Source organism: Aquarana catesbeiana, linkage group LG08, assembly GCF_042186555.1.
Source record: "Aquarana catesbeiana isolate 2022-GZ linkage group LG08, ASM4218655v1, whole genome shotgun sequence".
Lineage (NCBI taxonomy): Eukaryota > Metazoa > Chordata > Amphibia > Anura > Ranidae > Aquarana > Aquarana catesbeiana.
The window spans coordinates 11,499,502-11,524,133 of record NC_133331.1 but is presented as its reverse complement, the minus strand read 5'-3'; the positions used below and the strand labels follow the sequence as shown (position 1 = coordinate 11,524,133).

Below are 24,632 nucleotides of genomic sequence, written 5' to 3'. Positions count from 1 at the left end.
GTGGGGTGGGTAAAGCATCCGCCTATCATTGGTGGTTTGCTTTGACAGCTTCCTGGCAGGATAGCTAAGGTGGGTTTGGACTCATGTTTCAAACCCACCTGAGCTCATCAATATTCATCACCCCCCAAGACAGAGCTCTCCCCTCATCCCCCACATCCCAGTACAGAGCCCTTCCACCACCCTGGTTAATTAGTCCTCCAGTGCAGGAGGAGCGGCTGCCAGAAGGCTGGACAATCGTGCTTTGATTGAGTGCTCCTTACTTTGCAGCAAGACAGCCCAGCCTTCTGGCAGCCGCTCTTTCGGAGGCACTATCACTAGAGGTGCGACGCCAATTGAAACCAATAGCCAGCACAGAAAGCCATAGCAGTACCAAGCACCACTGTTCTCTAGGTGGATATTCCCGCTGCAGCCGCTGCAGTCACTCCTGTCAGTAATAGGCAGGGAGAAGGGAGCTGTTGGATCTCCCAGAGAGCCCCCCCCTTGCACACAGAGCCGCTGTGCCCAGGGCACAAGCTCCTTCTATGTCCCTTCAAGGACCTAGGGCTAGGACCCCAGCAACCAACCTTATACTGCGTGGAGACAGAAATATTCTTCACGTGTGTCCTAGGAAGGTTGTATGTTTCACCCGACAGGGTCACCGCAACCTCACCAAGTGTAAGTTTGGATTTTATGTACTTCTAAATCACTATTTTTGTCATTATTAGTTCTACATTACGTATTAGACTATAAGGGCTCTCCCACCCCTCCTCTTATTTTTTCGGTTGTCCCCTGGGCCTTTATCCTACTCCCTCGGCTGTAACCCACTTGGAACCTGAGGACCACCACCACACGACCATCATATTTATGAAGAGCGGATACCCCTATCCACAAGACCCCCCAGTGTTACTTCACACCAAGGCCTGAAATGTTCATCTCAATCATAAAAACGCAGGTTGCAGAGTGGGCCCCTCGATGGTTAACACAGCAGAGAGAACTCCATGACTGAAGGAGAAGGCCGGTCATATGGCTTGTATGTAACTGGGTCACCTGTAGGTGGGGTGCGGCATGGTGCGGAAGAATAACACACTCAGTCCCAGTGCAATGAAAGAACTTGTATTGAAATAATGCCGAGACAGTTCACAAATAACCCCGTGGGAAGGCAGCCCCACCGGGAACACTCACAGGTCCAACAGAATGTAGGGAGCAGAATGCAGCCGAACTGTTAGCATCTGTAGAGAGGGGAAGTATGAGGCCTGGCCATCGTGTGCGCAACAGGCAGGTGTCCGGAGAAGTTGCAAACCCTATGCTTTTCCCTCCTCAGGGACCTTTCCCTGCCTATAGTACTGTCCCTACTTTACCAACTTGCAAATGCATGCCAAACCTGGGAACCGGGGCCTTAAAGTGGTAGTAAACTTCTTTTTTTTTAAACTTGTACCTACAGGTAAGTCTATAATAAGGATTACCTGTAGGCACAGTCAATATCTCTTAAACTTGCACAGTTTAGGAGATATTCACACTGCATGCAGCCGGTGATCTCACTGGCACACGCGCTCTGAAGGGACTGCATACCCGTGCCATCCCTTCAGAGCTCCGTGCCGGAGTCCGCGACTCCCGCGCGCATGTGCGTGAGTAATATCAACGCGGAGCGGCCAATCAGATGGCCAGAGCACACGAACCCGGAAGGAAGACCGGGCGAAGACCCCGTCAGCTATTTAGGCCGCTCCGGCGGAACTGGCTGGTAGTCTGGCTACATGCAGGGCTGGTGTCTTTCTTGTTGACCCATGCGGATGGCGGATGGGGCTTCCATCTATGACCGTGACTACTATCCTCCTTTTCTATATTATCCTGGTCTATTGGGGCTTAAATTGGATAAATTGGATTATCCCGCTGTGCAAGGCAAAGTGTTATTTTTCCTGATATCACCCAGCTTGCACGACTATTTTACCTAGCCCCCCCCCCCCCTTCCATTTCTCCGTATTATACGCTATTTTGGGTTGATACAGTACATTCTGAATAACAAGTGGATCCTGAAGAAGCCCAATTTGGGTGAAACGCGTCAATATTACCATCACCTTGTACTCTGTTGGTTGGCAGTATTTTTTCATGTTTTTAGATTATATTTAAAGATTTTAAACTGTGTATATAAATCCGAGTTTTTAAATATATTTTTTTTGTATACTATTTTTGTTACGCACGTGAAAATTCCCCCATATACCTGTGTCTCCCTTCCAGTGGGATATTTGGGGACACCATGCTATTTCCACTATTGATCTTTTGGGGATTGTGCCTTCCTTTTTTTTTTTTCTTTTGTTGTACAAGCTCGCCCACCTAACCTTCCTAAGTATTTCATAATGTGCTAGTATGCGATGCATACTAGCACATTATGCCATTGTTGTGTTTGGCATAGGCATTTCCTTCAAGGCTTTGGTGAACCACCCATTTGGTGATCCATTCTTTACCTCTCACTAAAAGACAACCTTATCCAGCCCAAGACAAGACAGCCTCATAGTCGGGTTGCATTTACCTGCTGCCCTGTGATATAAACAAGTAAACAGTTGGCAGAGTAGAAATAAATGACAGTCATTCCTTTGGCATGCTCTATTAACCAACAGATGGCCCCATACCTCTTAGGAAAGTCTCTCTGCAATAGATTACGAAAACATGACACAGAAATTATAGCTTTTTATTGTCCCTTAGCCAATTTCACAGCCCTGTGTTCATGTTATAAATAAGATGGCTCGGTGCAATGTCATTATGACTTTACACAACAATGGCAATAACAGCATAGTCTTTCATCTGACAATACCGAGAAATGATTCGGAATCCCCCCCCCCCATAGTTCAAGGCTAACAAGACAATTCAAAAGTCGCTTTGATAACCATACTGCTTTTCTTATCAGCCACTGGTGGTAAAAAATGTTCGCCCCCTAGATGTTAACCTCTTCCCAGCCAGTATCATTAGTACAGCGACAGTGTATAGTCCAGTGGAACCTTGAATTACGAGCAAAATCTGTTCCAGGAGAATGCTTGTAATCCAAATCACTCGCATATCAAAGCGAGTTTCCCCATAGAAGTCAATGAAAACGAAGATAATCCAGAAACTCGGTAGTTCAGGAGCCTGAGCTGGCATCGGTTTTCCATGGTGAGGCTTCAATTGACATCATCCGCATAGTGGTGCAGGTTGTGCTCTCGTCAGTTACGGGGAAGCGAGCGCTATGGCTGTGGCCTTGGCTTGGCTTGATCCTGCCTCTAACGGGCATGGTGTTAAGATCCCTTTTGAGGGAGCGTCATCTTTTGGCAACGAGCTGGATAGCACCATAGCTCGGGCCACGAGTCGCAAGTCTGGGTTTTTTTTTGCCTCAGGACCAGCGCCTACTAGGCCGGAAGAGGACACAGTCTAGAAGACAAAATTCAGAGCGTGCGAGGGTTGAATGCTTTTACAGACCAGGTCAGGATTTTAGGCAGAGCTGGTGAAGAGGCCAGATATCCCTTTAGAAGTCTGCTAAAAACTCGTCCTCGGGTAGCTAAGAAACTACTGAGTTTGGGCCTCAATCTCAGACTATTGGACCATCAAAGTGACACGCATGGTCCTCCTCATCTCAGATTCTTTCCATGGATTTGCCTCACTCCAAAGAAAAAAACATATACTACAAATTACGTAAAGTCACAGGTGTCACAAAGTGCTGCTGTGCCAGCCCCAGAATGTGAGAGATTTCAGGGCATGCACTCGCTCCTCTTTATGGTCAAGAAGGAAAACGGCTGGTGGAGGCCAGTTATAGACCTCATGCACCTAAAACAATTTTCATCAAAAAGGAGAAGTTCAAGATGGAGACTAGGGATGAGCGGAACACCCCCCCCCCCCCCCCCCCCCAGTTCAGTTCGCAGCAGAACATGTGAACAGGCAAAAAATTTGTTTGAACACCGTTAAAGGCTATGGGACACGAACGTGAAAAAACAAAAGTGCTCATTTTAAAGGCTTATATGCAAGTTATTGCCATAAAAAGTGTTTGGGGACCCGGGTCCTGCCCCAGGGGACATGGATCAATGCAAAAAAAAAGTTTTAAAAACGGCAGTTTTAAAAACTGACATTATTTGAGGAGCCAGTATCTCCTGGGCTTCGGGACAGACACCCTGACAGATCATTGGAAATTCATCAGGGCCTGTGCGTTTCCTCCAGTTCCAGTCATCCTCAGGTTTCTGCAAAGACTCAGCACAAGAAGATATGAAGGTAGTGGCAGTGATACTATATTGGCCAAACAGGCCATGGTTCCCTTTGCTAGTACAACTCAGCTACTGGGACCCAGTGTCCCTTCCCCTCAGGCCGGACCTTCTTTCACAGTGTGTAATTCTACATCAATGTCCGGCACGGTTGCGTACAGTGGTCTGGTTCATGAGAAGGGGAGATTGAAGCCCGCCCCCCTCGCCCCCGGCTGCTCCTCTAGATTCATCTCCGCTCTCATAAATACTATTAGAGTGAGCACAAAATCGTTCTACCAACCTTTAGAGCACCTGAGAGTGCCGATGCACATCCCCTAGGTTTGGGAGCGACTCTGAAGTCATATCTCCAAGTTACGGCCTCATTCCGGCTTTCGGATCGTCTGTTCATCCTTTTTTGCTGGGAGGAACAAGGGGAAGAGTGCCTTGTCTAGGACTTTTGCGACTTGGATCATCCAGGCCCTCCAGCAAACTTAGAGGGCTAAGGTCCTGGCTCCCCCCTGGAGTGGCGACAGCACATTCAACCAGGGTTTGTAGATCTTGGGCGGCATGTGGCTCCCGATTAGGGTTGCCACCTTTTCTTCAAGCCAAACCCGAACACTTTAGCAGCGGCATTTTTTTTGGGGGGGGGGGGGGGGTATACGCTATAAGATTGTAAAGGTCCTGGGACACTTTTGGTGGCCTGAAAGAGAGTAGTAATGTGGCGCATAGCTTGCCGCCGCAAACAAGTACGCGTAGCTGAATTGTGAGTGTTCTGGACAGAATGCAGGGGTCAGATATGTCCTGGGGAGAAGGCTAGTGCTAGCAGGGGGGGTGGGGAGAGTTAGATATGTGCTGGGGGCAGTGGCGCCTGGTGCTCACAATTTTTTGGGAGGGGTAGGATTTGTGCTGGAGGGGTGCTTTGGGAAGAAATAGAGATAGTGCAAGGAGGGTCCTGTTTTTCCTAACTCCAAGGTCACTGACCAGGAGGTCTAGGAAGGTTTTATATACAGTTTGCTTTGAGGTCAGTGGTGACCTCCTATGGTTCAGAATGCACCAGCAGCTACGGCCCTGGTCCCACCCGGGATTGTTGACAAAAGTTTACAGGCTGCGCTGGGTTAAAGTCTTGATTACTGGTCCATCCTGATGGTGGAATCTACTCATTCACAGTTAGATCCCCCTGGGGTGACGGGTCTACTCTCCATCAGATGATCAGTTATCAATTCCTGCTTCTAATAATTTTCCCTCACTCAGCGTCTACTACTATGGCACTCATCATGACTATATTGACGTCCTGTATGTAGTTCTCCTGGACAATGTAAGGTCCTTCTCCAGTTACATATTTTTATAGAATTTGGTGTTGTCCTACTCAACCTAACCGTACCCCCAACCACAATGCCTTACTTTGAACTTACTACTTTTTCGTTACGTACAACATTGTAGGCCGACACAACGTCTGTTTCTCTGCTGTTTAACTATTGATAAAAAATACTGAAAGAGAAAAGGAAGAATATATACACAATTGGTATTGGCTTTAAAAACACCCTGCTGGTTATATACGGCAGTGTGTGCCGACATCTGGAATGAGATGTAGAAGTCTACCAGTATGGATGACATAGTCTTCTCCCACATAGAGCCATGCTCCAGGCACAGAAATACCTTCACTATAGACACGTGGATGTCAGCCATTGGGAAAGTCCTTGTAACTGCCTGAAATAAATATCTTATTCTACTAGAGTAGTAGTAGTAGTAGTAGTAGAATAAGATATTTATTTCAAGCAGCTACAAGGACTTTCCCCACAACTGACATCCACGTGTCTATAGTGAAGGTATTTCTGTGCCTGGAGCATGGCCCTATGTGGGAGAAGAACACGTCATCCATCACCGGCTCCATCTGATTGGTGAGAAGTGATCCATCGCCTTCATTGGACATGTAAGAGCAGGCCCTCCGAGAATAGACGCGTTACTGGAGTATTGTTCAATAACAGTATAAGAAATACTTCTGTATAATTGGCTCCTACAAAGTAAATAGCAAGTACAGTGAGGGGGGGGGGGAAGTATTTAACCCCCTGCTGATTTTGATCAATCTATCATTTTAATGGTCAGTTTATTATAACAGTGAGAGACAGAATAACAACAAAAAATATCCAGAAAAAACGCATTTCAAAAAAGTTATCAGTTGATTTGCATTTTAATGAGTGAAATAAGTATTTGATCCTCCATCAATCAGTGAGATTTCTGGCTCCCAGGTGTCTTCTATACAGGTAATGAGCTGAGATTAGGAGCACTCCCTTAAAGGGAGTGCTCCTAATCTCAGCTTGTTACCTGTATAAAAGACACCTGTCCACAGAAGCAATGAATCAGATTCCAATCTCTCCACCATGGCCAAGACCAAAGAGCTGTCCAAGGATGTCAGAGACAAGATTGTAGGCCTACACAAGGCTGGAATGGGCTACAAGACCATCGCCAAGCAGCTTGGTTAGAGGGTGACAACAGTTGGTGCGATTATTCGAGAAACACAAATTAACTGTCAGTCTCCCTCGGTCTGGGGCTCCATGGAAGATCTCACCTCGTGGAGTTTCAATGATCATGAGAATGGTGAGGAATCAGCCTAGAACCAAACGGGAGATTCTTGTCAATGATCTCAAGGCAGCTGGGACCATAGTCACCAAGAAAACAATTGGTAACACACTACGCCGTGAAGGACTGAAATCCTGTAGCGCCCGCGAGGTCCTCCTACTCAAGAAATCACATGTACAGGACTGTCTGAAGTTTGCTAATGAACCTCTAAATGATTCAGAGGAGAACTGGGTGAAAGTGTTGTGATCAGAGGAGACCAAAATCAAGCTCTTTGGCACCAACTCAACTAGCTGTGTTTGAAGGTGGAAGAATGCTGCCTATGACCCCAAGAACACCATCCCCCACCGTCATACATGGAGGTGGAAACATTATGCTTTGGGGATGTTTTTCTGCTAAGGGGACAGGACAACTTCACCGCATCAATGGGACGATGGACGGGGCCATGTACCATCAAATCTTGGGTGAGAACCTCCTTCCCTCAGCCAGGGCACTGAAAATGGGTCGTGGATGGGTATTCCAGCATGACAATGACCCAAAACACACGGCCAAGGCAACAAAGGAGTGGCTCAAGAAGAAGCACATTAAGGTCCTGGAGTGGCCTAGCCAGTCTCCAGACCTTAATCCCATAGAAAATATGTGGAGGGAGCTGAAGGTTCGGAGTTACCAAACGTCGGCCTGGAAAACCTTAATGACTTGGAGAGGATCTGCAAAGAGGACAAAATCCCTCCTGAGATGTGTGCAAACCTGGAGGCCAAACTACAAGAAACGTCTGACCTCTGTGATCGCCAACAAGGGTTTTGCCACCGAGTACTAAGTCATTTTTTTTTTTTTGCGAAGGGATCAAAAACTTATTTCGCACATTCTTTTTTGAGATGCGTTTTTCTGGATATTTTTGTTGTTATTCTGTCTCTTACTGTCATAATAAACCGACCATTAAAATTATAGACCGATCGTTTCTTCGTCAGTGGTGGGCAAACCTACGAAATCAGCAGGGGATCAAATACTTCCCCCCCCTCACTGTATGTGTTAAAAAACATTGACCAGATTGATAGAACGTCAACATTATGGTTGTGGGGGTGAGGAAATGGTCGTACGGCGCTCAATGCAGCGACAAATAGTAAACATCTGCGCGCTCCATCTTATAGTCCCCTGTGAGTCGTTTCCATCTCAGGCACGCCAGGCGGACATTGATTCTGGCTCACCACATCTGCTCCTTGACTCTCGTTCCGGTTATGTAGACAGAAGGCTACACTGAGATAAAAAAAAATATGGAGGCTGCCATTCTGCAACTGTTGACTTCTTTCTAAAAAAAAAATGTCGGTTACCTGGCTGCCCCTAGCTTCAATTCTCATTGGCTAGGAACAAGCATGCCTCCAGTCAAGTCATATCCCTTGATATGTCTATATTTTTTCCTGGTCAGTGACTGGAGTTAAATGAAAGGAGATTTTCACTCATTCCCCCCCCCCCCAGAAAAATAAAAGTCAAAAGCTACAAATAAACAAATAAATGTTGCTACTGACTTTTCAGCCCCCAGAAGGTTATACCCCCCCTTCATAACCACGCCATTTTTTTGCGATACGGCACCGCAATTGTGCGGTCGTGTGGCGCTGTACCCACAAACAATTTATATAATTTTTATCCCATAAATAGACCTTTCTTTTCGTGGTATTTGATCACCTCTGCATTTTTTTTTGGGGGGGGGGGGGGTCGCACTATAAACTAAAGAAGACCGATAACTTTGAAAAAAAAAAAAAATTATGGTAAATCATGTCCCACTGACTTTAATGCAAAATCGTGTACCATTTACTTTAATGCGAAATCACATCTCATTGACTTTAATGCAAAATCGCGTCCCATTGATTTCAATGCAAAAATGCCCCCCTAATAACTTCAATGGTAAATCGTGTCCCATTGACTTTAATGCAAAATCGTGTCCCATTGACTTTAATGCAAAATCGCATCTCATTGACTTCAATGCAAAAATGCCTTCCTAATAACTTCAATGCAAAATCGTGTCCCATTGACTTTAATGCAAAATGGTGTCCCATTTTCTTTATTGCAAAATTGTGTCCCATTGACTTTAATGCAAAATCGCATCTCATTGACTTCAATGCAAAAACGCCCCCCCTAATAACTTCAATGCAAAATCGCATCCCATTGACTTTATAGCAAAATCGCATCTCATTGACTTCAATGCAAAAACGCCCCCCTAATAACTTTAATGCAAAATCGTGTCCCATTGACTTTAATGCAAAATCGTGTTCCATTGACTTTAAAGTGGTTGTATACCTTTTTTTTAAACTTTTACCTACAGGTAAGCCTATAATAAAACTTACCTGTAGGTAAAAAAAATATCTCCTAAACCTGTATGGTTTAGGAGATATTCCCCTCTCAATGAGCCGCTGACTGCAGCGGCGCATGCGCACAGGAGATTCTCGGCTGAACGCCCGCCAAACTCCGGAGCTTGCCGGACAGAAGTCTCCCGCGCACACGTGCGGGAATGACGACATCGCGGCTCCGGCCACTCACAGCGCCGGAGCCGCGATACCCGGAAGACACGCCGAGGGGAAATGTCAGCTCCCTCGGCGTGGACAGGGGGAGATGCCGGCGCCTCGTTCTAAGGTAAGTATCTCATAATGAGCTAGTATGCGGTGCATACTAGCTCATTATGCCTTTTCCCTTGCAGGTGTAGAAAAAAAAAAAAAAACAGCAGGTATACAACCGCTTTAAGGCAAAATCGTGTCTCATTGACTTTAATACAAAATTACGGCCCATTGACTTTAAGGCCAGTTCACACCACATGCAGTGCAGTGCTTTTTATTTCTGCATCAAAAAAGCATGGGATGTACTGTAAGGTATATGGGTTCCAATGGCATAGTTGATACCAGAGAAGTGCGTTCCAGAAAAAAAAAAAAAAGTACAACATGCTGCTTTGTTCCTGTGCAGAGCTATACTGGAGCGCAGTAAAAAAAAAAAAAAAAAACATTAAAAAAAAGCACCAGACCCCGGTACAGTGGAAAAAACAGGAAAAAAGAAGCATCTAGAATGCATCCAGAGACGGATAAAAAAAAAAAGTGTTAAAAAAGCACATTCAGAAAAGCATCTGGAACGGATCTAGAGGACTTTTTTGTGGTGTACACAAATAAAATTGATGTCCTTTTTTTATGTCCTTTTTTTTTTTTTTTTTTTTTGCACAAATAGAGCTTTTTTTTTTTTGGTGGTATTTGATCACTTTTTATTGGATGTGTTTTTATAGCAGAAAGTAAAAAAAAAAATAGTTTTCTTTTCAAAATTGTCATTCTTTTTTTTTGAGCAGAATACAAATCGGCCTAAACTAATGAAGAAATTAGATTTCTTTTTTTTTTTTGGGATATGTTTTAGTAGAAAGTATATATTTTTTTTTCTTTCAAAAGGTTGTCGGTCTTTTTTTTGTTTATAGCGCAAAAATAGAAAATCGCAAATACCACCAAAAGAAAGCTCTATTTATGGGGGGGGACGTAAATTTTGCTTGGGTACACAGCGTCACACGACCGCGCAATTGTCAGTTAAAGTAACACAGTGCCGTCATGAAGGGGGGGGGGGGGGGTAAATCTTCCCGGAGGTCAAAATAAATGATTTTGCCCATTTTGATGGCTATCCATTGTGCGTGTAATTTGCTGCCGAGATTTCAGTAATGGTCACCAATTTATAGTGATGTAGAAAACGTGAACTAAATAAATAAATAACCCGTCCTTCTACGGACGTCATTCAACAACATGCTGAGAATTTTACCATACGGCCCATGGGAGTGTTATTTTATTGGGTGTCAAGTGTCCCAAGTGACACTTTATGGGGATCTGGGGCACTAATACAGTGATCAGTGCTAAAAATATGCACTGTCACTGTACTAATGACGCTGGCTGGGAAGAGGATAACATCAGGGGGCGCTCAAAGGGTTAAGTGTGTCCCTAGGGAGTGCTTGCTAACCCTGTGGGGGGAGGTGCTTGTACTGTAAGGAGACAGAGATCCGTGTTCCTGCTTAGCAGGAACACAAGATCTCTATCTTCCCTACTAGCAGAACGGCGATCTGCCTTGTTTACATAGGCAGACAGCCGTTCTGCCTCTCTCGGGAAACGATTGCTCCCGCTGTGTCCAATCACAAAGGGAGCTGGTCGCTCGCGGCTCGCGCTAATACAGTGATCAGTACTAAAAACATGCACTGTCACTGTACTAATGACACTGGCGGGGAAGGGGATAACATCAGGGGGCGATCCAAGGGTTAAGTGTGTCCCTAGGGAGTGCTTGCTAACCCTGTGGGGGGAGGGGCTTGTACTGTAAGAAGACAGAGATCCGTGTTCCTGCTTAGCAGGAACACAAGATCTCTGTCTTCTCCTGTCACAGAACGGCGATCAGCCTTTGCAGACAGCCGTTCTGACTCTCTCGGGGAAACGATTGCCCCCGCTGTGTCCAATCACAAAGGGAGCTGGTCACCACGCGGCGCGCGCTCCAGACCCGGAAGAGCGAAATCACGTACAGGGACGTGATTTCGCAGCAGACGGCTGCCCTGCTGCAGTAAATGTAGGTGGAGCGGTCCAGAACTAGTTAAACCCGAAACCAGGAATGCTAGAACTAGTTAAACCCGAAACCAGGAATTACCGATCATTAGATGTGGTGGCCGCATTCGTTTTCTAGGCTTTTTCCCCTCAGTGTTTTCACCTGGTGATCTGGCCAGTAATACACCTCCTGTATTAGAGCGCCCCCACTCTGGATGAAGGAGCACAGGAGGCACCTTTGGACAGCATGGAATACACCATTTATTCATCATTTTTTTTTTAGTTTTATGATGTGGGTTTAGTGACAAAAACCGCCACCGCATATATATACTGCGGCAGGGCGGCTCTATTGTGCGGAGCCAATCGGCGGGGGAGCCAGGGGGGGGGGGCAATCGGCGGGTCCGGCAGACACCCGCGATCACTCCCCAGAGAGGCCGAACAGGGATCTGCCTATGTAAGCAAGGGAGATCCCCGTTCTGACAGGGAATTACACAGAGATCTTCTGTTCCTTGCAAGCAGGAACACGGATCTCTGTGTTCTTCCTGTTAGTCCATCCCCCACACAGTTAGAACACACTCCCAGGGAACACATTTAACCCTTTCATCGCTCCTGATGTTACAGAGAGCGAGGCAGATCACCGTTCTGTCAGAGGGGAAGATGGAGATCTTGTGTTTCTGCTAAGCAGGAACACGGATCTCTGCCACCCCCCCCCCCTCAAGTCAAAGCACCTCCCCCACACAGTTAGAACACACTCTCAGGGAACACATTTAACCCTTTGATCGCTCCTGATGTTACAGAGAGAGGCAGATCGCCGTTCTGTCAGAGGGGAAGATGGAGATCTTGTGTTTCTGCTAAGCTTCCTGTCTTCCCCCTAGTCAAAGCCCTCCCTCCCACAGTTAGAAAGCACCCCCTAGGGAACACATTTAACCCTTTCATCGCTCCCTGATGTTAACCCCTTCCCTGCCAGTGTCATTAGTGTAGTGACAGTGCTTTTTTTTTTTTTTTAGCAACGATCACTGTATTGGTGTCACTGGTCACCTCTAAATGTGAGAAAGTTGCTGAGAGCGCAGCCTGGGGTTCAGTTAGAGGTATTTGCTCTCACTTCCTGCCCTTCTAACAATGTTTTAAAATCCAGGAAGTGCCGGTGTTCTATCAGAATACCGCTACCCATCAGAAAATGCAACGGAAGTGACGTTGCGATTAAAATTGCTTATTGCGCCACGCGTTCTTGCATGGCCGCTACGCTTTTCAATAGGTTTCCTAATGTGACAGAACACAAAGCCAGCAGCGGACATCTTCTTACACCCAGGCAAGCAGGCAGAAGGTGGCGACGGCCATCTTGGTACACCCCGCACTGCTCAGCGGCAAACTGATTATATGCTGAAATAGACTATTTCACGCTGTCGCTAAGAAATAGTTTATTTCGGTATATAAGGCGAGTTCTTACATCCAGGAAAGTCTTCAATTTCACACTTATTTTAGCAGTTAACTCACTTTATATACGGAAATATCGTCGCCGCCATCTTGCTACACCCTGCACTCCTCCGTAGTAAGGATACACTGAGAAGGGGGGAAAGCGGACATCTTGTTACACCCACCGGAGTTTTGCATTTTACACTTTCTGTTAACAGTACAGCGACTTTATATAGTGAAATACAACACTTAGAACTCTGTATGACTGGTTAGATGTTGAATTTTAAAAGCAGCAAATTTCTGTCAGATTAGCAAACTGGAAGATGAGCAGATTTGCCGCTGCTTTTAAAATTCAGCATCTAACCAGTCAGACGGAGTTCTAAGTGCTGTATTTCACTATATAAACTCACTTTACTGTTAACTCCTTCAGATCCGCGCTACAGCCGAATGACGGCTACAGCGCGGATCTGCTTTGCCGGGAGGACGTCGATAGAGGTCTTCCCCTTTGCAAGCTGGCCACGCCCCCCTGAAGGGGGGCGCGTGGTGCGCGCTGTGATCACCCGATTCAATGAGACTCGGGTGATCACAGATCGGAGTGAGGGGTCGATCCCGACCCCTGACCACGTGATCAGCTGCCAGCCAATGACAGCTGACCACGTGATGTAAACAGAAGATCCGTAACCGTTTTTTTTTTTCTTCTCACGCTAAGAGCGTGAGGAGGAAAAGATAGCCGATCAACGGCCTCTGTTGAAGGGACATCGGTCCCGAGCAAGGGGAGGCGAAGCCGCCTCATATGTGTCCACAAGTACCGCCTGCCAGTGCCACCAATCAGTGCACACAGTGCCCACCAATCAATGCCCACCAGTACATTAGTGCCACCTATCAATGCCCACGAGTGCCACCTATCAATGCCCACCAGTGGTGCCCATCAGTGCCTCATCAGTGCCACCTAGCAGTGCTGCCTATCAGTGTCACCTACCAGTGCCCATCCCTGCCACCCATCAGTGCCACCCATCATTGCCAGCTATCAGTGCCACCTATCAATGCACTTCAGTGCCGCCTTATCAGTGCCAATCAGTGCAGCCTCATCAGCGTACATCAATGAAGGAGAAAAATTACCTGTTTGCAAAATTTATTAACAAAATATAAAACGATTTTGTATTTTTTTTTTTTTTTTTATTCTGTATTTTTTAATTTTTTTTAACAAAAAATTAAAAACCCAGAGGTGATCAAATACCACCAAAAGAAAGCTCTATTTGTGGGGGAAAAAATGATAAAAATGTCATTTGAGTACAGTGTTGTATGACCGCGCAATTGTCATTCAAAGTGTGACAGCGCTAAAAGCTGAAACTTGGTCTGGGCAGGAGAGGGGGGTTTAGGTGCCCGGTAAGCAAGTGGTTAAAAATAAGTGTAAAATGAAAAACTCCCGGTGGGTGTAGCAAGATGTCCGCTTTCCCCCTTCTCAGTGCAGCCTTACTGTGGAGGAGTGTGGGGTGTAGCAAGATGGCGGAACGTCGCTTCTGTTACACATTCTGCCGGGTCGCCAAATCTGATGAAACACCCGTTTACCTGGGTGTCAAAAGATCTCCGCTGCTGGCTGCCTGTTCTGTGACATAAGGAAACCTACTGGGACGCATAGCGGCCACGTTTTAATGCATGGCGCATGCGCAGTAAAGCGTTTTTTGCTCAGAATGTCACTTCAGTTTACATTTTCTGATGGGCAGCGGTATTCTGACAGGACACCGGGAACTCTGCAAAGGTAATGCAGAAAAGCAAGGAAGGCAGATTATATTTACTTGTTTTACACTTTTTTTTTTTTTTTTACATTTCTTCAGTTACTTCCTGGTTTCTGGCCTAGGCCAAAGTGATGTCATCCATCCCCGAAGTCTTCATGGGAGGAGGGGCTTTCTCAGCTAAGCACACCCTCCTGCCTGCATGCCTGAGCTAAGGGCAGATGGATTCCAGGAAGTAAATGCTCCATAAATCATCTGCCCTTACTCAAGATGGCCGTGACTAGAAGTGCTAGGAGGGTGTTTTTTTGTTTTTGTTTTTTTTTTAAGTAATTTCTCAACAATATAACGCATGGAGACATGGATGGGTGGGGGGAGTTTGCTTTCAATGTTACAAATTAATTAACCACTTCCAGCCCCAATCACGCCATATGACGTCATTCATACCTCCCAACTTTTCTGAGATGGGAAGGAGGGACACCTATTAGCAAACATATGTAGGCATAGGACACGCCCCCTTAAAGGAGAATTGTACAAAAAAAAACTATTGGTTAAACCCACAAGTGCTTTATTTTCTTACTACTATTCCTTTATATTGGCTTTTGGAATTTAGAAATGCCCCAATTTAGAAACTGGATGAAAGGTTTAGCGCTATAAAACACTTTTTGAAAGATAAAAAGTGCATTTTATATACATCTATATAGATCAGACCAAAATGAGGGACAAATGAGGGGAAAAGAGGGACGGCGGGACTTTGTTCCAAATCAGGGACAGTCCCTCGAAATCTGGGACAGTTGGGAGCTATGCGTCATTGACTTTGAGTGGAGATATCTGGATGATGGGTGCAGCTGGGGGCAACATTCAGAGATCATCGTTTTTTACAGCCGGCGATTCTGTGCACCGTAAGAATGATCATAGCGGCAGTTTCCGCCGATTGATCGTTCTTACAGGCGGCGGGAGGGGACCGAATCCCCCCACCTCCAGCTTCTCCGGGCTCGTCCGTGCGATCGGCGAACCGGGAGAAAGAATCCGCCGCCGCCGGATGTCGATCATAGAGATTTTCGGTGACCAGATGGTCCCCAGTCATCTCTATGACCTTCGGAGGCCCAGGGCGCGACGTTATGACGTCACGTCCGGCTGGCGGAAGTAAACAAAGCTGAGAACTCGGCTGGAAAGAAAGAGATCTTTTTTTTTTTTTTATCTCAATCTTTTCAGGAGAGATGAGGGGTCTTATAGACCTCACATCTCTCCATAAAGAGGACCTGTCACACACCATTCCTATTACTTTCCTTGTAATAGGAATAAAAGTGATTAAAAAAAAAAAAAAAATGTAAAGAGAAAGTGTAAAAAAAAAAAAAAAAAAAACAATTTAAGTAAAATAAACAATAAAAAAATAAATAAAATTTAAAGTGCCTCCCGTCCCCGTGTGCTCGCACGCAGAAGCGAACGCAAACGTAAGTCGTGCCCACATATGTAAACCGCGTTCAAATAGACACACGTGAAGTATCGCCACATACGTTAGAGCGAGAGCAATAATTCTAGCACTAGACCTCCTCTGTAACTCTAAACTGGTAACCTGTAAAAAAAAAAAAAAAAAATTTAAAGCGTCGCCTATGGAGATTTTTAAGTACCAAAGTTTGGCGCCAATCCACGAGCGCGCGCAATTTTAAAAGCGTGAAATGTTAGGTATCTCTTTACTCGGCGTAACATCGTCTTTCACATCATACAAAAAAAAAAATAATAATAATCGGGCTAACTTTACTGTTTTTTTTTTTTAATTTATGAAACTGTTTTTTTTTTTTTTTTCCAAAAAAAACGCGTTTGAAAGATTATTGCGCAAATACCGTGTGACATAAAAAGTTGCTAAAAAAAACAAACAAACAACATATATAATGTTTGGGGGGTTCTGAGTAATTTTCTAGCAAAAAAAAAAAATTTACGATTTTTACATGTAGGAGAGAAATCAAGTCTAAAGGGATGCACTTTCACTTTCTGGCCAGTGATTGACCGCCGGCAACCAGCGATCGGCTCTGAGTCTCGCAGAACACAGCTTTGTGAGTTGTAAGCAGTATAGAGCAATTAACCCCTTCTGATCGCCCCTAGCTGTTAGGCCCTATTCACACCTGAGCGATTATCTGCTTGAAGCTCAAAACCGCTGGAGGAGAAAAAAAAAAAAAAAAAAAATCAACGATTCTCTATGGAGACGGTTCAAATCTCCACTCCGAGTCGCCTGAAGAAAAAACGTCTGAAGTTTAAACAAGTTCTGGAGCTTTTTTTTTGTCGCTCGAATCGGGCAGATTTGGGCGTTTTTGTTTTTTTTGGCGCGTTTGTATTCCCATAGAAATGAATGGAAACGCGTCATTCGCGTGTTTTTTCCCACGATTTTCTGCTCAACTGAAAAGAAGTAAAAAATAAAATAGTAATAGTATAGGAATAAATAAATGTAAAATAAATACACAAATAACTAAAAATCATCATAAATAAGTAAAATAAATGAATAATATGTAATACTACATTAATAAATAATAATTAACCTCTAACCTTAAAAAATATTAAATACATTATTATTTTTAATAATAATAAATAATAAAACAAACACCCAGACTTGAAAAAAAAATACATTAATAATAACAATAATAATATTATTTTGTGTTAGGGTGTTCAGTTATTTATTATTAATTTTTTTTAAAGGGTAAGGGCTAATTATTTATTTATTGATATTAATTTAGTTATTGTTTTTTTTTTTCTTTTATGATTTTTATTTATTTTTGTGTTTATTTTACATTTATTTATTCATTTATTATTATTCGTATAATAGTAAAATAAAATAAAATATCAAATAAATAAAAAATAATAATAAATAACCATAGCCCCAAACTCCTAATCCTAACCCTAAACTGAACTCGAGCATTATAATAAATGAATAATAATAATAAATAATAATAATAATAATAATAATAATAAAAAATGAATAATAATAATAATAATAATAATAATAATAATAATAATAATAATAATAATAATAATAAAAGAAGAAATAAAAGTTAAAAAGGCTGAAATACCTAGCAACAGATGATGCAACAGGTAACAGTTTTCTCTATTGGCTAATAAAAAAAACAGCAAAGCCCAAACACGCTGCATACAAATGCGCAAAGTCACACCAAAATCGCGCATAAAAAACGCTCAGGTGTAGACGCAGCCTTAACCCCCTTCCCAGCCAGTGTCGTTAGTACAGTGACAGTGCATATTACTAGCACTGATCACTGTAATCATGTGACTGGTGATGTCAGTGGCAGTTAGTTCCCACAAAGTGTCAGCTAGTGTCTGATTGCCCACCGCAGTATCGCAGTCCCGTTACAAGTCCCCGATCGCCGCCATTACTAGTACAAATGAATAAAAATTGCAGTCTATATCCCATCGTTTGTGGGCGCAAACCAATCAATATACACAAGACATAGCAGGATACATTTTGTCCAAAATTTATTAAGAGATTTGATTTTTATTTTTAGTTTTTATTTTTAGTTTTGTAGCAGAAAGTGAAAAAAAAGTGTTTTTTTTTTTTTCTGTTTTTTTTTCATTTATAGTGCAAAAAAAAACCAAAAAACGCAGAGGTGATCAAATGCCACCAAAAGAAATCTCTATTTGTGGGGGGAAAAAAATTTCTATAAATGACTATAGATTATTATACAGGATTTATATAGCGCCAACAGTTTACACAGCGCTTTGTGTACAGCGCTGCACGACCGCGCAATTGTCAGTTAAAATAACGCAGTGCCAAAAAAAGCAAGAAATGGCCTGGTCATGGAAGGGGGGTGGGGTGGGGGGGTAAATGGGCAAGTGGTTACATTTAATATTTTTAGCCCTGGTTCACACTGATGCGATGCGGGAAACTCACAAGATTCGCTGCGTTTCCCTGCATCGCACTGCATAGCAATCGCACGGCATCCATTCAGGTGCGGTGGGGGGGGGAGGGGTGGCGCTGCATCATGCTTTCATGGCTGAAATCGCACCGCACAGGCATCGCATGTGATGTGCCCAGGAATGCGGTGCGATTCGTATGCGAATCGCATGCGGGGGGGGGGGGGGGGGGGGGTGTTCTGCACGCACTAGTGTGAATCCAGGCTCAAATACCTACAACTCGCACACATGGAAGGTGGACTTGATGGACCGGAGTCTTTTTTTCTGCTGTGTAACTATGTAACAATGACATGTATTTGCCTCTTCCTGTCTGTAGCTGTGGCCCCTGGGGGAGGCGGGGGAGGGGGACACACAAATGACATGATGGCACTTTCACTGCGTCTGAGATAATCTGAGCTCCCAGAAACAATGAGAGCCTTTGAGACGTCCGATTGTAGAGACGTCATCCGTACTCTTCACATACAAAGAGGGGAGATTTACTAAAACTGGAGAGCGCAAAATCTGGGGCAGCTCCGCATGGGGAGCCAATCGGCTTCTAACTTCAGCTTGTTCAATTAACCGATTCCTGACCGCAACACCTACATATACGTCGCGGCTTTAAAAGTGGTCTATAAAGCTACCATAATCCGGATATATTTTTTTTTTTTTCTCATGAAAGCGATCTGAGTGGCTGGTGAGCCGCTGGACCGCTTTCAGAAGCAGCGGGAGGGTTTGCCCCCCTCCCCCCCCCCCACCACCACTTTCCTGACGCTCACCGGTGTTTCTCATGCTTACTGGCGCATCCGGGATCCGACTGTTTGGGCGGCTGGCCTTACAGGCCAACAGAGACCAGATCGTCTCTGATCACCTCTATGATCGAGGTCCGTGATTTTTTTTTTTTATGCAAAATATTTTTATTTTTTTTTGTTGTTTTTTTTTTTTTGTTTTTTAAGCAAAAAGATCAATTTCTTTTTTTTTTTTTTTTTTTTTTAAGCAAAAGATTAATTTATTATACATACATACATGAACATGATGGGATGGGGGCGCTTTACCCTTTTTTTTTTTTTTTTTTTTTTTTACACTGTCCCTTATATTTTACTTTTTTTTGTGTATCACTTTTATTCCTGTTACAAGGAATGTTAAACATCCCTTGTAATAGAAATAAGGGATGACAGGTCCTCTTTATGGAGAGATTTGGGGTCAAAAAGATATATATATACACACATATACAGAGAGAGAGAGAGAGAGGGGGGGGGAGGGGGAGAGAGAGAGAGAGAGAAATATATATATAATGTTTGGGGTTCTAAGTAATTTTCTAGCAAAACAATACTGATTTTTACATGCCAGAAAAGGCCTTGAGGAAAAAACAAAAACCTGGAAGCTGATTGGTTTCTCTGCAGAGCTGCACCAGATTTCGCACTCTCTAGTTTTAGCGAATCACCCCCAAAGCGTTATCTAGCCCAGACACACCACATACCGTGCGTTCCGCTCTACAATACACAATCATATATAGACGGTGATACATTTGTCGTTTATTTTTTTTTAAAGCCGTAGAAGCACCGCCCCCCTTCCAGAAACACGGAAAGAAGGCATTATATACATCTACTGCATATAACAACAAGGAGATCAATCTCTGCCATCAAATATAATACTGTGATGGTATAAAATGTTTCCCAAATCAAAGCTGCGTTCTTATCAGTTTTTAATCGATAGGGAAAAAAAAAAAAAAAAAAGTTTTCTGCAACCAACATGTATCTTTGGAGTTGTATTCAGAACTATGACAAGCGTTACAAAGACACAAAATAAAAGTAACAATGTACATAAAAAGGACTCATCAGCCATCTGTTCCTCCTCCAGATGAATATTTCCTCTGCCACACCTGGAACACGTTGCTCGTGTGGCTCGTGTGGCTCAGGAAAGAGAAGTCCGTTTTTCTTCCATCCGACCCACAAAAAAAACCCCCCCGAGTTCTCCATCCAACCCTTAAATGACGCTCTTGTTCCCTCTACACTTCTTGACGGAGAAGCAGACGGTGGTGGAGACATAAGAGAGGCAGCAGAGGCAGGCGAAGGCGGAGGCCACCACGTAGGTCTTGTAGTAACAGGCGCCCCTGTAGTTGGGGATGTTGCAATAAGAGTTGCTTTCGATGGTGACGATGATGATGGCAGTGGCGGCGACGTGAAGGGCAGTGGCCAGGGCGTCGTAGACCAGGTTGGTGAGGAGCCACCGCTCGCCCCCGATTAACGGGACCATGTCCTGCTTGTCCAGCAGGGTGATGAAGTACAGGATCAGGGTGACCAGCCAGAAGAAGACGAAGACGAACAGAGCGAAGCGGACCGTGTTGTTGAAGTTGCTGGAGGCGATGGAGATCCAGACGGCGGCGCCGGTGGCGAGCTGCAGGAGTCTCATCACCCCGGGGAAGCTTCGGAGGAATTCCTTGTTGGCGCTGAGCGAACTCCTGGTAGCTTGGGCAGACATTGCACAGACCACGGATGACTGACACAGGAGAAAAAAGGGAGGGGGGAGAGAAGAGTTAATCCAAAGTGGATTCTTGCAGCTCAGAACTTCTCTCCGGGGTCCAGAGGAGCAGCGAGGAGACACTTTTCATACAATCCAGCTCTGGGCTTCTATAGAAGCAGATTGTAGGATCCCTTTCAGGGCTGGTCGGGATGGAGGGTGTGGGCAGTCCCACCATGTAACTCAATGCCTCTCGTTCCTTTTGCTGACATCATCAGCATGCAACTTCCTCTGCCTCAACATCTGGTTGTAATGGCTGAGCCCAGACACTCTCTAGTATTGGCCGCTATACACAGAGCTAAGGCAGTGTGTTCACAGAGCATCAAGGCTTAGCCAAGAACGTAGGATCTGAGCAATGACTGGGGGGGGCAGAGACTGCTGGCATTCCAATATGCCATGGAGCTGGAGGTGGAAAAATGATTTACACTTAAAAGTGATACTAAAGGCTGTTTTTCGGTTCTAATAAAGAAAAAAAGAAAAAAAAAAAAAAGAACGTAAGCATGATGTTTGCTTACAGTAGAACCCCCAAACACATAGATAGATAGATAGATAGATAGATAGATAGATAGATAGATAGATAGATAGATAGATAGATAGATAGATAGATAGATAGATAGATAGATAGATAGATAGATAGATAGATCTATACAGATATAGATATATTGCAACGATCGCTATTTTATTCTCTGGGGTCTCTGCTAAAAAATATATATATATTTTTTTTAGCAGAGACCCCAGAGAATAAAATAGCGATGGTTGCAATATTTTATGTCACTCTGTATTTGCGCAGCGGTCTTTCAAACCCAATTTTTTTTTTTTTTTGGTAAATGCATTTCATTGAAATCTAATGCAAAAAAAAACACAATATATAACCCAATGTTTTGGTAATATTTAAAGGATTATGTAAAAAACAAAAAAACCCCCAAAAAAATAGATAACCCAATTTTTTAGGTACTCAAACATCTCCATAGGCGACGCTTTAAACACCATTACAGGTTATCAGTTTAGAGTTACAGAGGAGATCTAGCACTAGAATTATTGCTCTCACTATAATGTTCGCGGCGATACCTCACATGTGTAGTGAGAACACCATTCATACATATGCGCGTGCGACGTACGTGCCCGTCAGTGCTCAGACCATACACCGCACGCTGCATCAAATTGGTCTGCATGGCTGTCGTCCCAGAAGGAAGCCTCTTCTAAAGATGATGCACAAGAAAGCCCGCAAACAGTTTGCTGAAGACAAGCAGACTAAGGACATGGATTACTGGAACCATGTCCTGAGGTCTGATGAGACCAAGATAAACTTATTTGGTTCAGATCAGCGATTCTCAACCAGGGTTCCTCCAGAGGTTGCTACGGGTTCCTTCAGCATTGAGCAATTTCTGCCTCTCAGAGAAGTTCCCACTGCCACCATTGATCTTTTTAGCCATCTGTATGAAGGTCATTCTTTCCAATGACCACAAGTGTCAGGACCATTCTTCCCACTGACCATCACACTATTGTATCATGAGTTGTATATTTCAATTTTTTAGCAGGGGTTCCCCCGAGACCAGAGAACTATTTCAAGGGTTGCTCTGTGTTGAAAAGGTTGAGAAAGACTGGTTCAGATGGTGACAAGCGTGTGTGGCGGCAACCAGGTGAGGAGGACAAAGACAAGGGTGTCTTGTCTACAGTCAAGCATGGTGGTGGGAGTGTCATGGTCTGGGGCTGCATGAGTGCTGCCGGCACTGGGGAGCTACAGATCATTGAGGGAACCATGAATGCCAACATGTACTGTGACATACTGAAGCAGAGCATGATCCCCTCCCTTCAGAGACTGGGCCGCAGGGCAGTATTCCAACATGATAACAACCCCAAACACATCTCCAAGGTGACCACTGCCTTACTAAAAAAGCCGAGGGTAAAGGTGATGGACTGGCCAAGCATGTCTCCAGACCTAAACCCTATTGATCATCTGTGGGACATCCTCAAACTGAAGGTGGAGGAGCGCAAGGTCTCTAACATCTACCAGCTCTGTGATGTCGTCATGGAGGAGGGGAAGAGGACTCCAGTGACAACCTGTGAAGCTCTGGTGAACTCCATGCCCAAGAGGGTTAAGGCAGTGCTGGAAAATAATGGTGGCCACACAAAATATTGACACTTTGGGCCCAATTTGGAGATTTTTACTTAGGGGTTGTGGAGAGGCGACCCCAGGTCACAGTGTGTATTAGCACCTTCAGCCTGGTTTTTGCTGACAGGCATGATGATTGGACACCTGTGGGCTGGGTTTATATTTCCCCCCAGGAAGAGCGCTCAGGGCTCACACTTGGGAACAGCGCCACCCTACAGGCAGGTGGCCTGGTGTAGGAGTCGGGAGGGCTTTCAGGTGGAGACGGCTCCACGAAAGAGAGACAGGCGGTCTCTAGGAGTCTGAGCGTGTATGTCTGCAGGAGGCAGATGTGGCCCCCGACCAAGCAGCTGAGCAAGTAAGCTCCAGGAGGGAGTTTGACTAAGTAAGAGTGAGTGAGCAAAGGAGGCTGAAGTTTTCTGTTATACAATGATGGTGGAACCCCCTGCGAAAGAAGACTTTATGTGAAGTTTGTTTTGTTTAAATAAAATTGGGCTGCCACGCCCTTAAAAATACAGTCTGGACTGACCGTTGTTCCTGAAAACGCATACACCACTTGAGCATAATCACCCCGGATCGTTACAGGGTGTACTCACTTTTGTTGCCAGCGGTTTAGTCATTAATGGCTGTGTGTTGAGTTATTTTGAGCGGACAGCAAATTTACACTGTTATACAAGCTGTACACTCACTACTTTACATTGTAGACAAGTGTCATTTCTTCAGTGTTGTCACATGAAAAGATAGAAGAAAATATTCACAAAAATGTGAGGGGTGTACTTACTTTTGTGAGATACTTTACATCTTGGAGAACAAAGCACAGATCTTCTGTGTATGTCGGCTGCCTCCAATCCTTCATCCCAGACACTCTCCATGATGGGGAGATCAGGGCTCTGTGGGGGCTAAACCATCATTTCCAGGACTCCTCCTTCTTTATACAGAAGATAGTTCTTAAAGCGGAGTTCCGCCATTTTATTTTTTTTTAAGTCAGCAGCTGCAGTATTTGTAGCTGCTGACTTTAAAAGCAAAAAAAAACCCACTTACCTGTCCAGGGCGCCCACCCTGTCGGCACCCCAAGCTGCTCTGTCCCTCGGCTCTTGGGTGCTGCCGCTGCCATCTTTAGTAAGGGAATCAGGGGGATGCTTTTCTTCAGCAGGGACAGGGAAGCTGGTCAGAGTTGATGGGAAGATGGATGGAGCCAAATACAGGGCAATCTTAGAAGAAAACCTGTTATGCAGTGTACACGCGGTCGGACTTTTCGACCGGACTTGTCCGACGGACGCCGACGGACCAAATCCGGCGGACAATCCGATCGTGTGTGGGCTTCACCGGACCTTCAGGGGACTTTTCCAGTCGCAAATCTGACGGACTTTAGATTTGGAACATGCTTCAAATCTTTACGTCGTAACTCCGCCGGACCCAGAAATCCGCTCGTCTGTATGCCGGTCCGAGGGACAAAAACCCACGCTAGGGCAGCTATTGGCTACCGGCTATCAACTTCCTTATTTTAGTCCGGTGTACGTCATCACGTACGAATCCATCAGAGTGGTTTGAATGGTTTAGATCAAAGCATATTCATGTGTTAGAATGGCTCAGTCACAGTCCAGACCTAAATCCAATTGAGAATCTGTGGCAAGACTTGAAAATTGCTGTTCACAGACGCTCTCCACCCAATCTGACAGAG

The 24,632-nt window shown here is 44.6% G+C and overlaps 1 protein-coding gene and 1 long non-coding RNA gene across 2 annotated transcripts in view; both read right to left on the bottom strand.

Moving 5' to 3' along the window:
* LOC141105215 (uncharacterized) overlaps positions 1-24,632 on the bottom strand; it is a 97,408-nt gene that overhangs the window by 49,836 nt on the left and 22,940 nt on the right. The gene's annotated exons all lie outside the window — the stretch shown is intronic.
* MARVELD1 (MARVEL domain containing 1) lies at positions 19,835-21,082 on the bottom strand. Its single transcript, XM_073595526.1, has one exon. It carries the CDS (start codon positions 20,800-20,802, stop codon positions 20,308-20,310), a length of 495 nt encoding a protein of 164 aa, XP_073451627.1. The 5' UTR covers positions 20,803-21,082; the 3' UTR covers positions 19,835-20,307.

What these genes read in the sequence shown, in the direction of transcription:
- MARVELD1 (XM_073595526.1), bottom strand. Translation starts at nt 20,802, where the DNA reads ATGTCTGCCCAAGCTACCAGGAGTTCGCTCAGCGCCAACAAGGAATTC.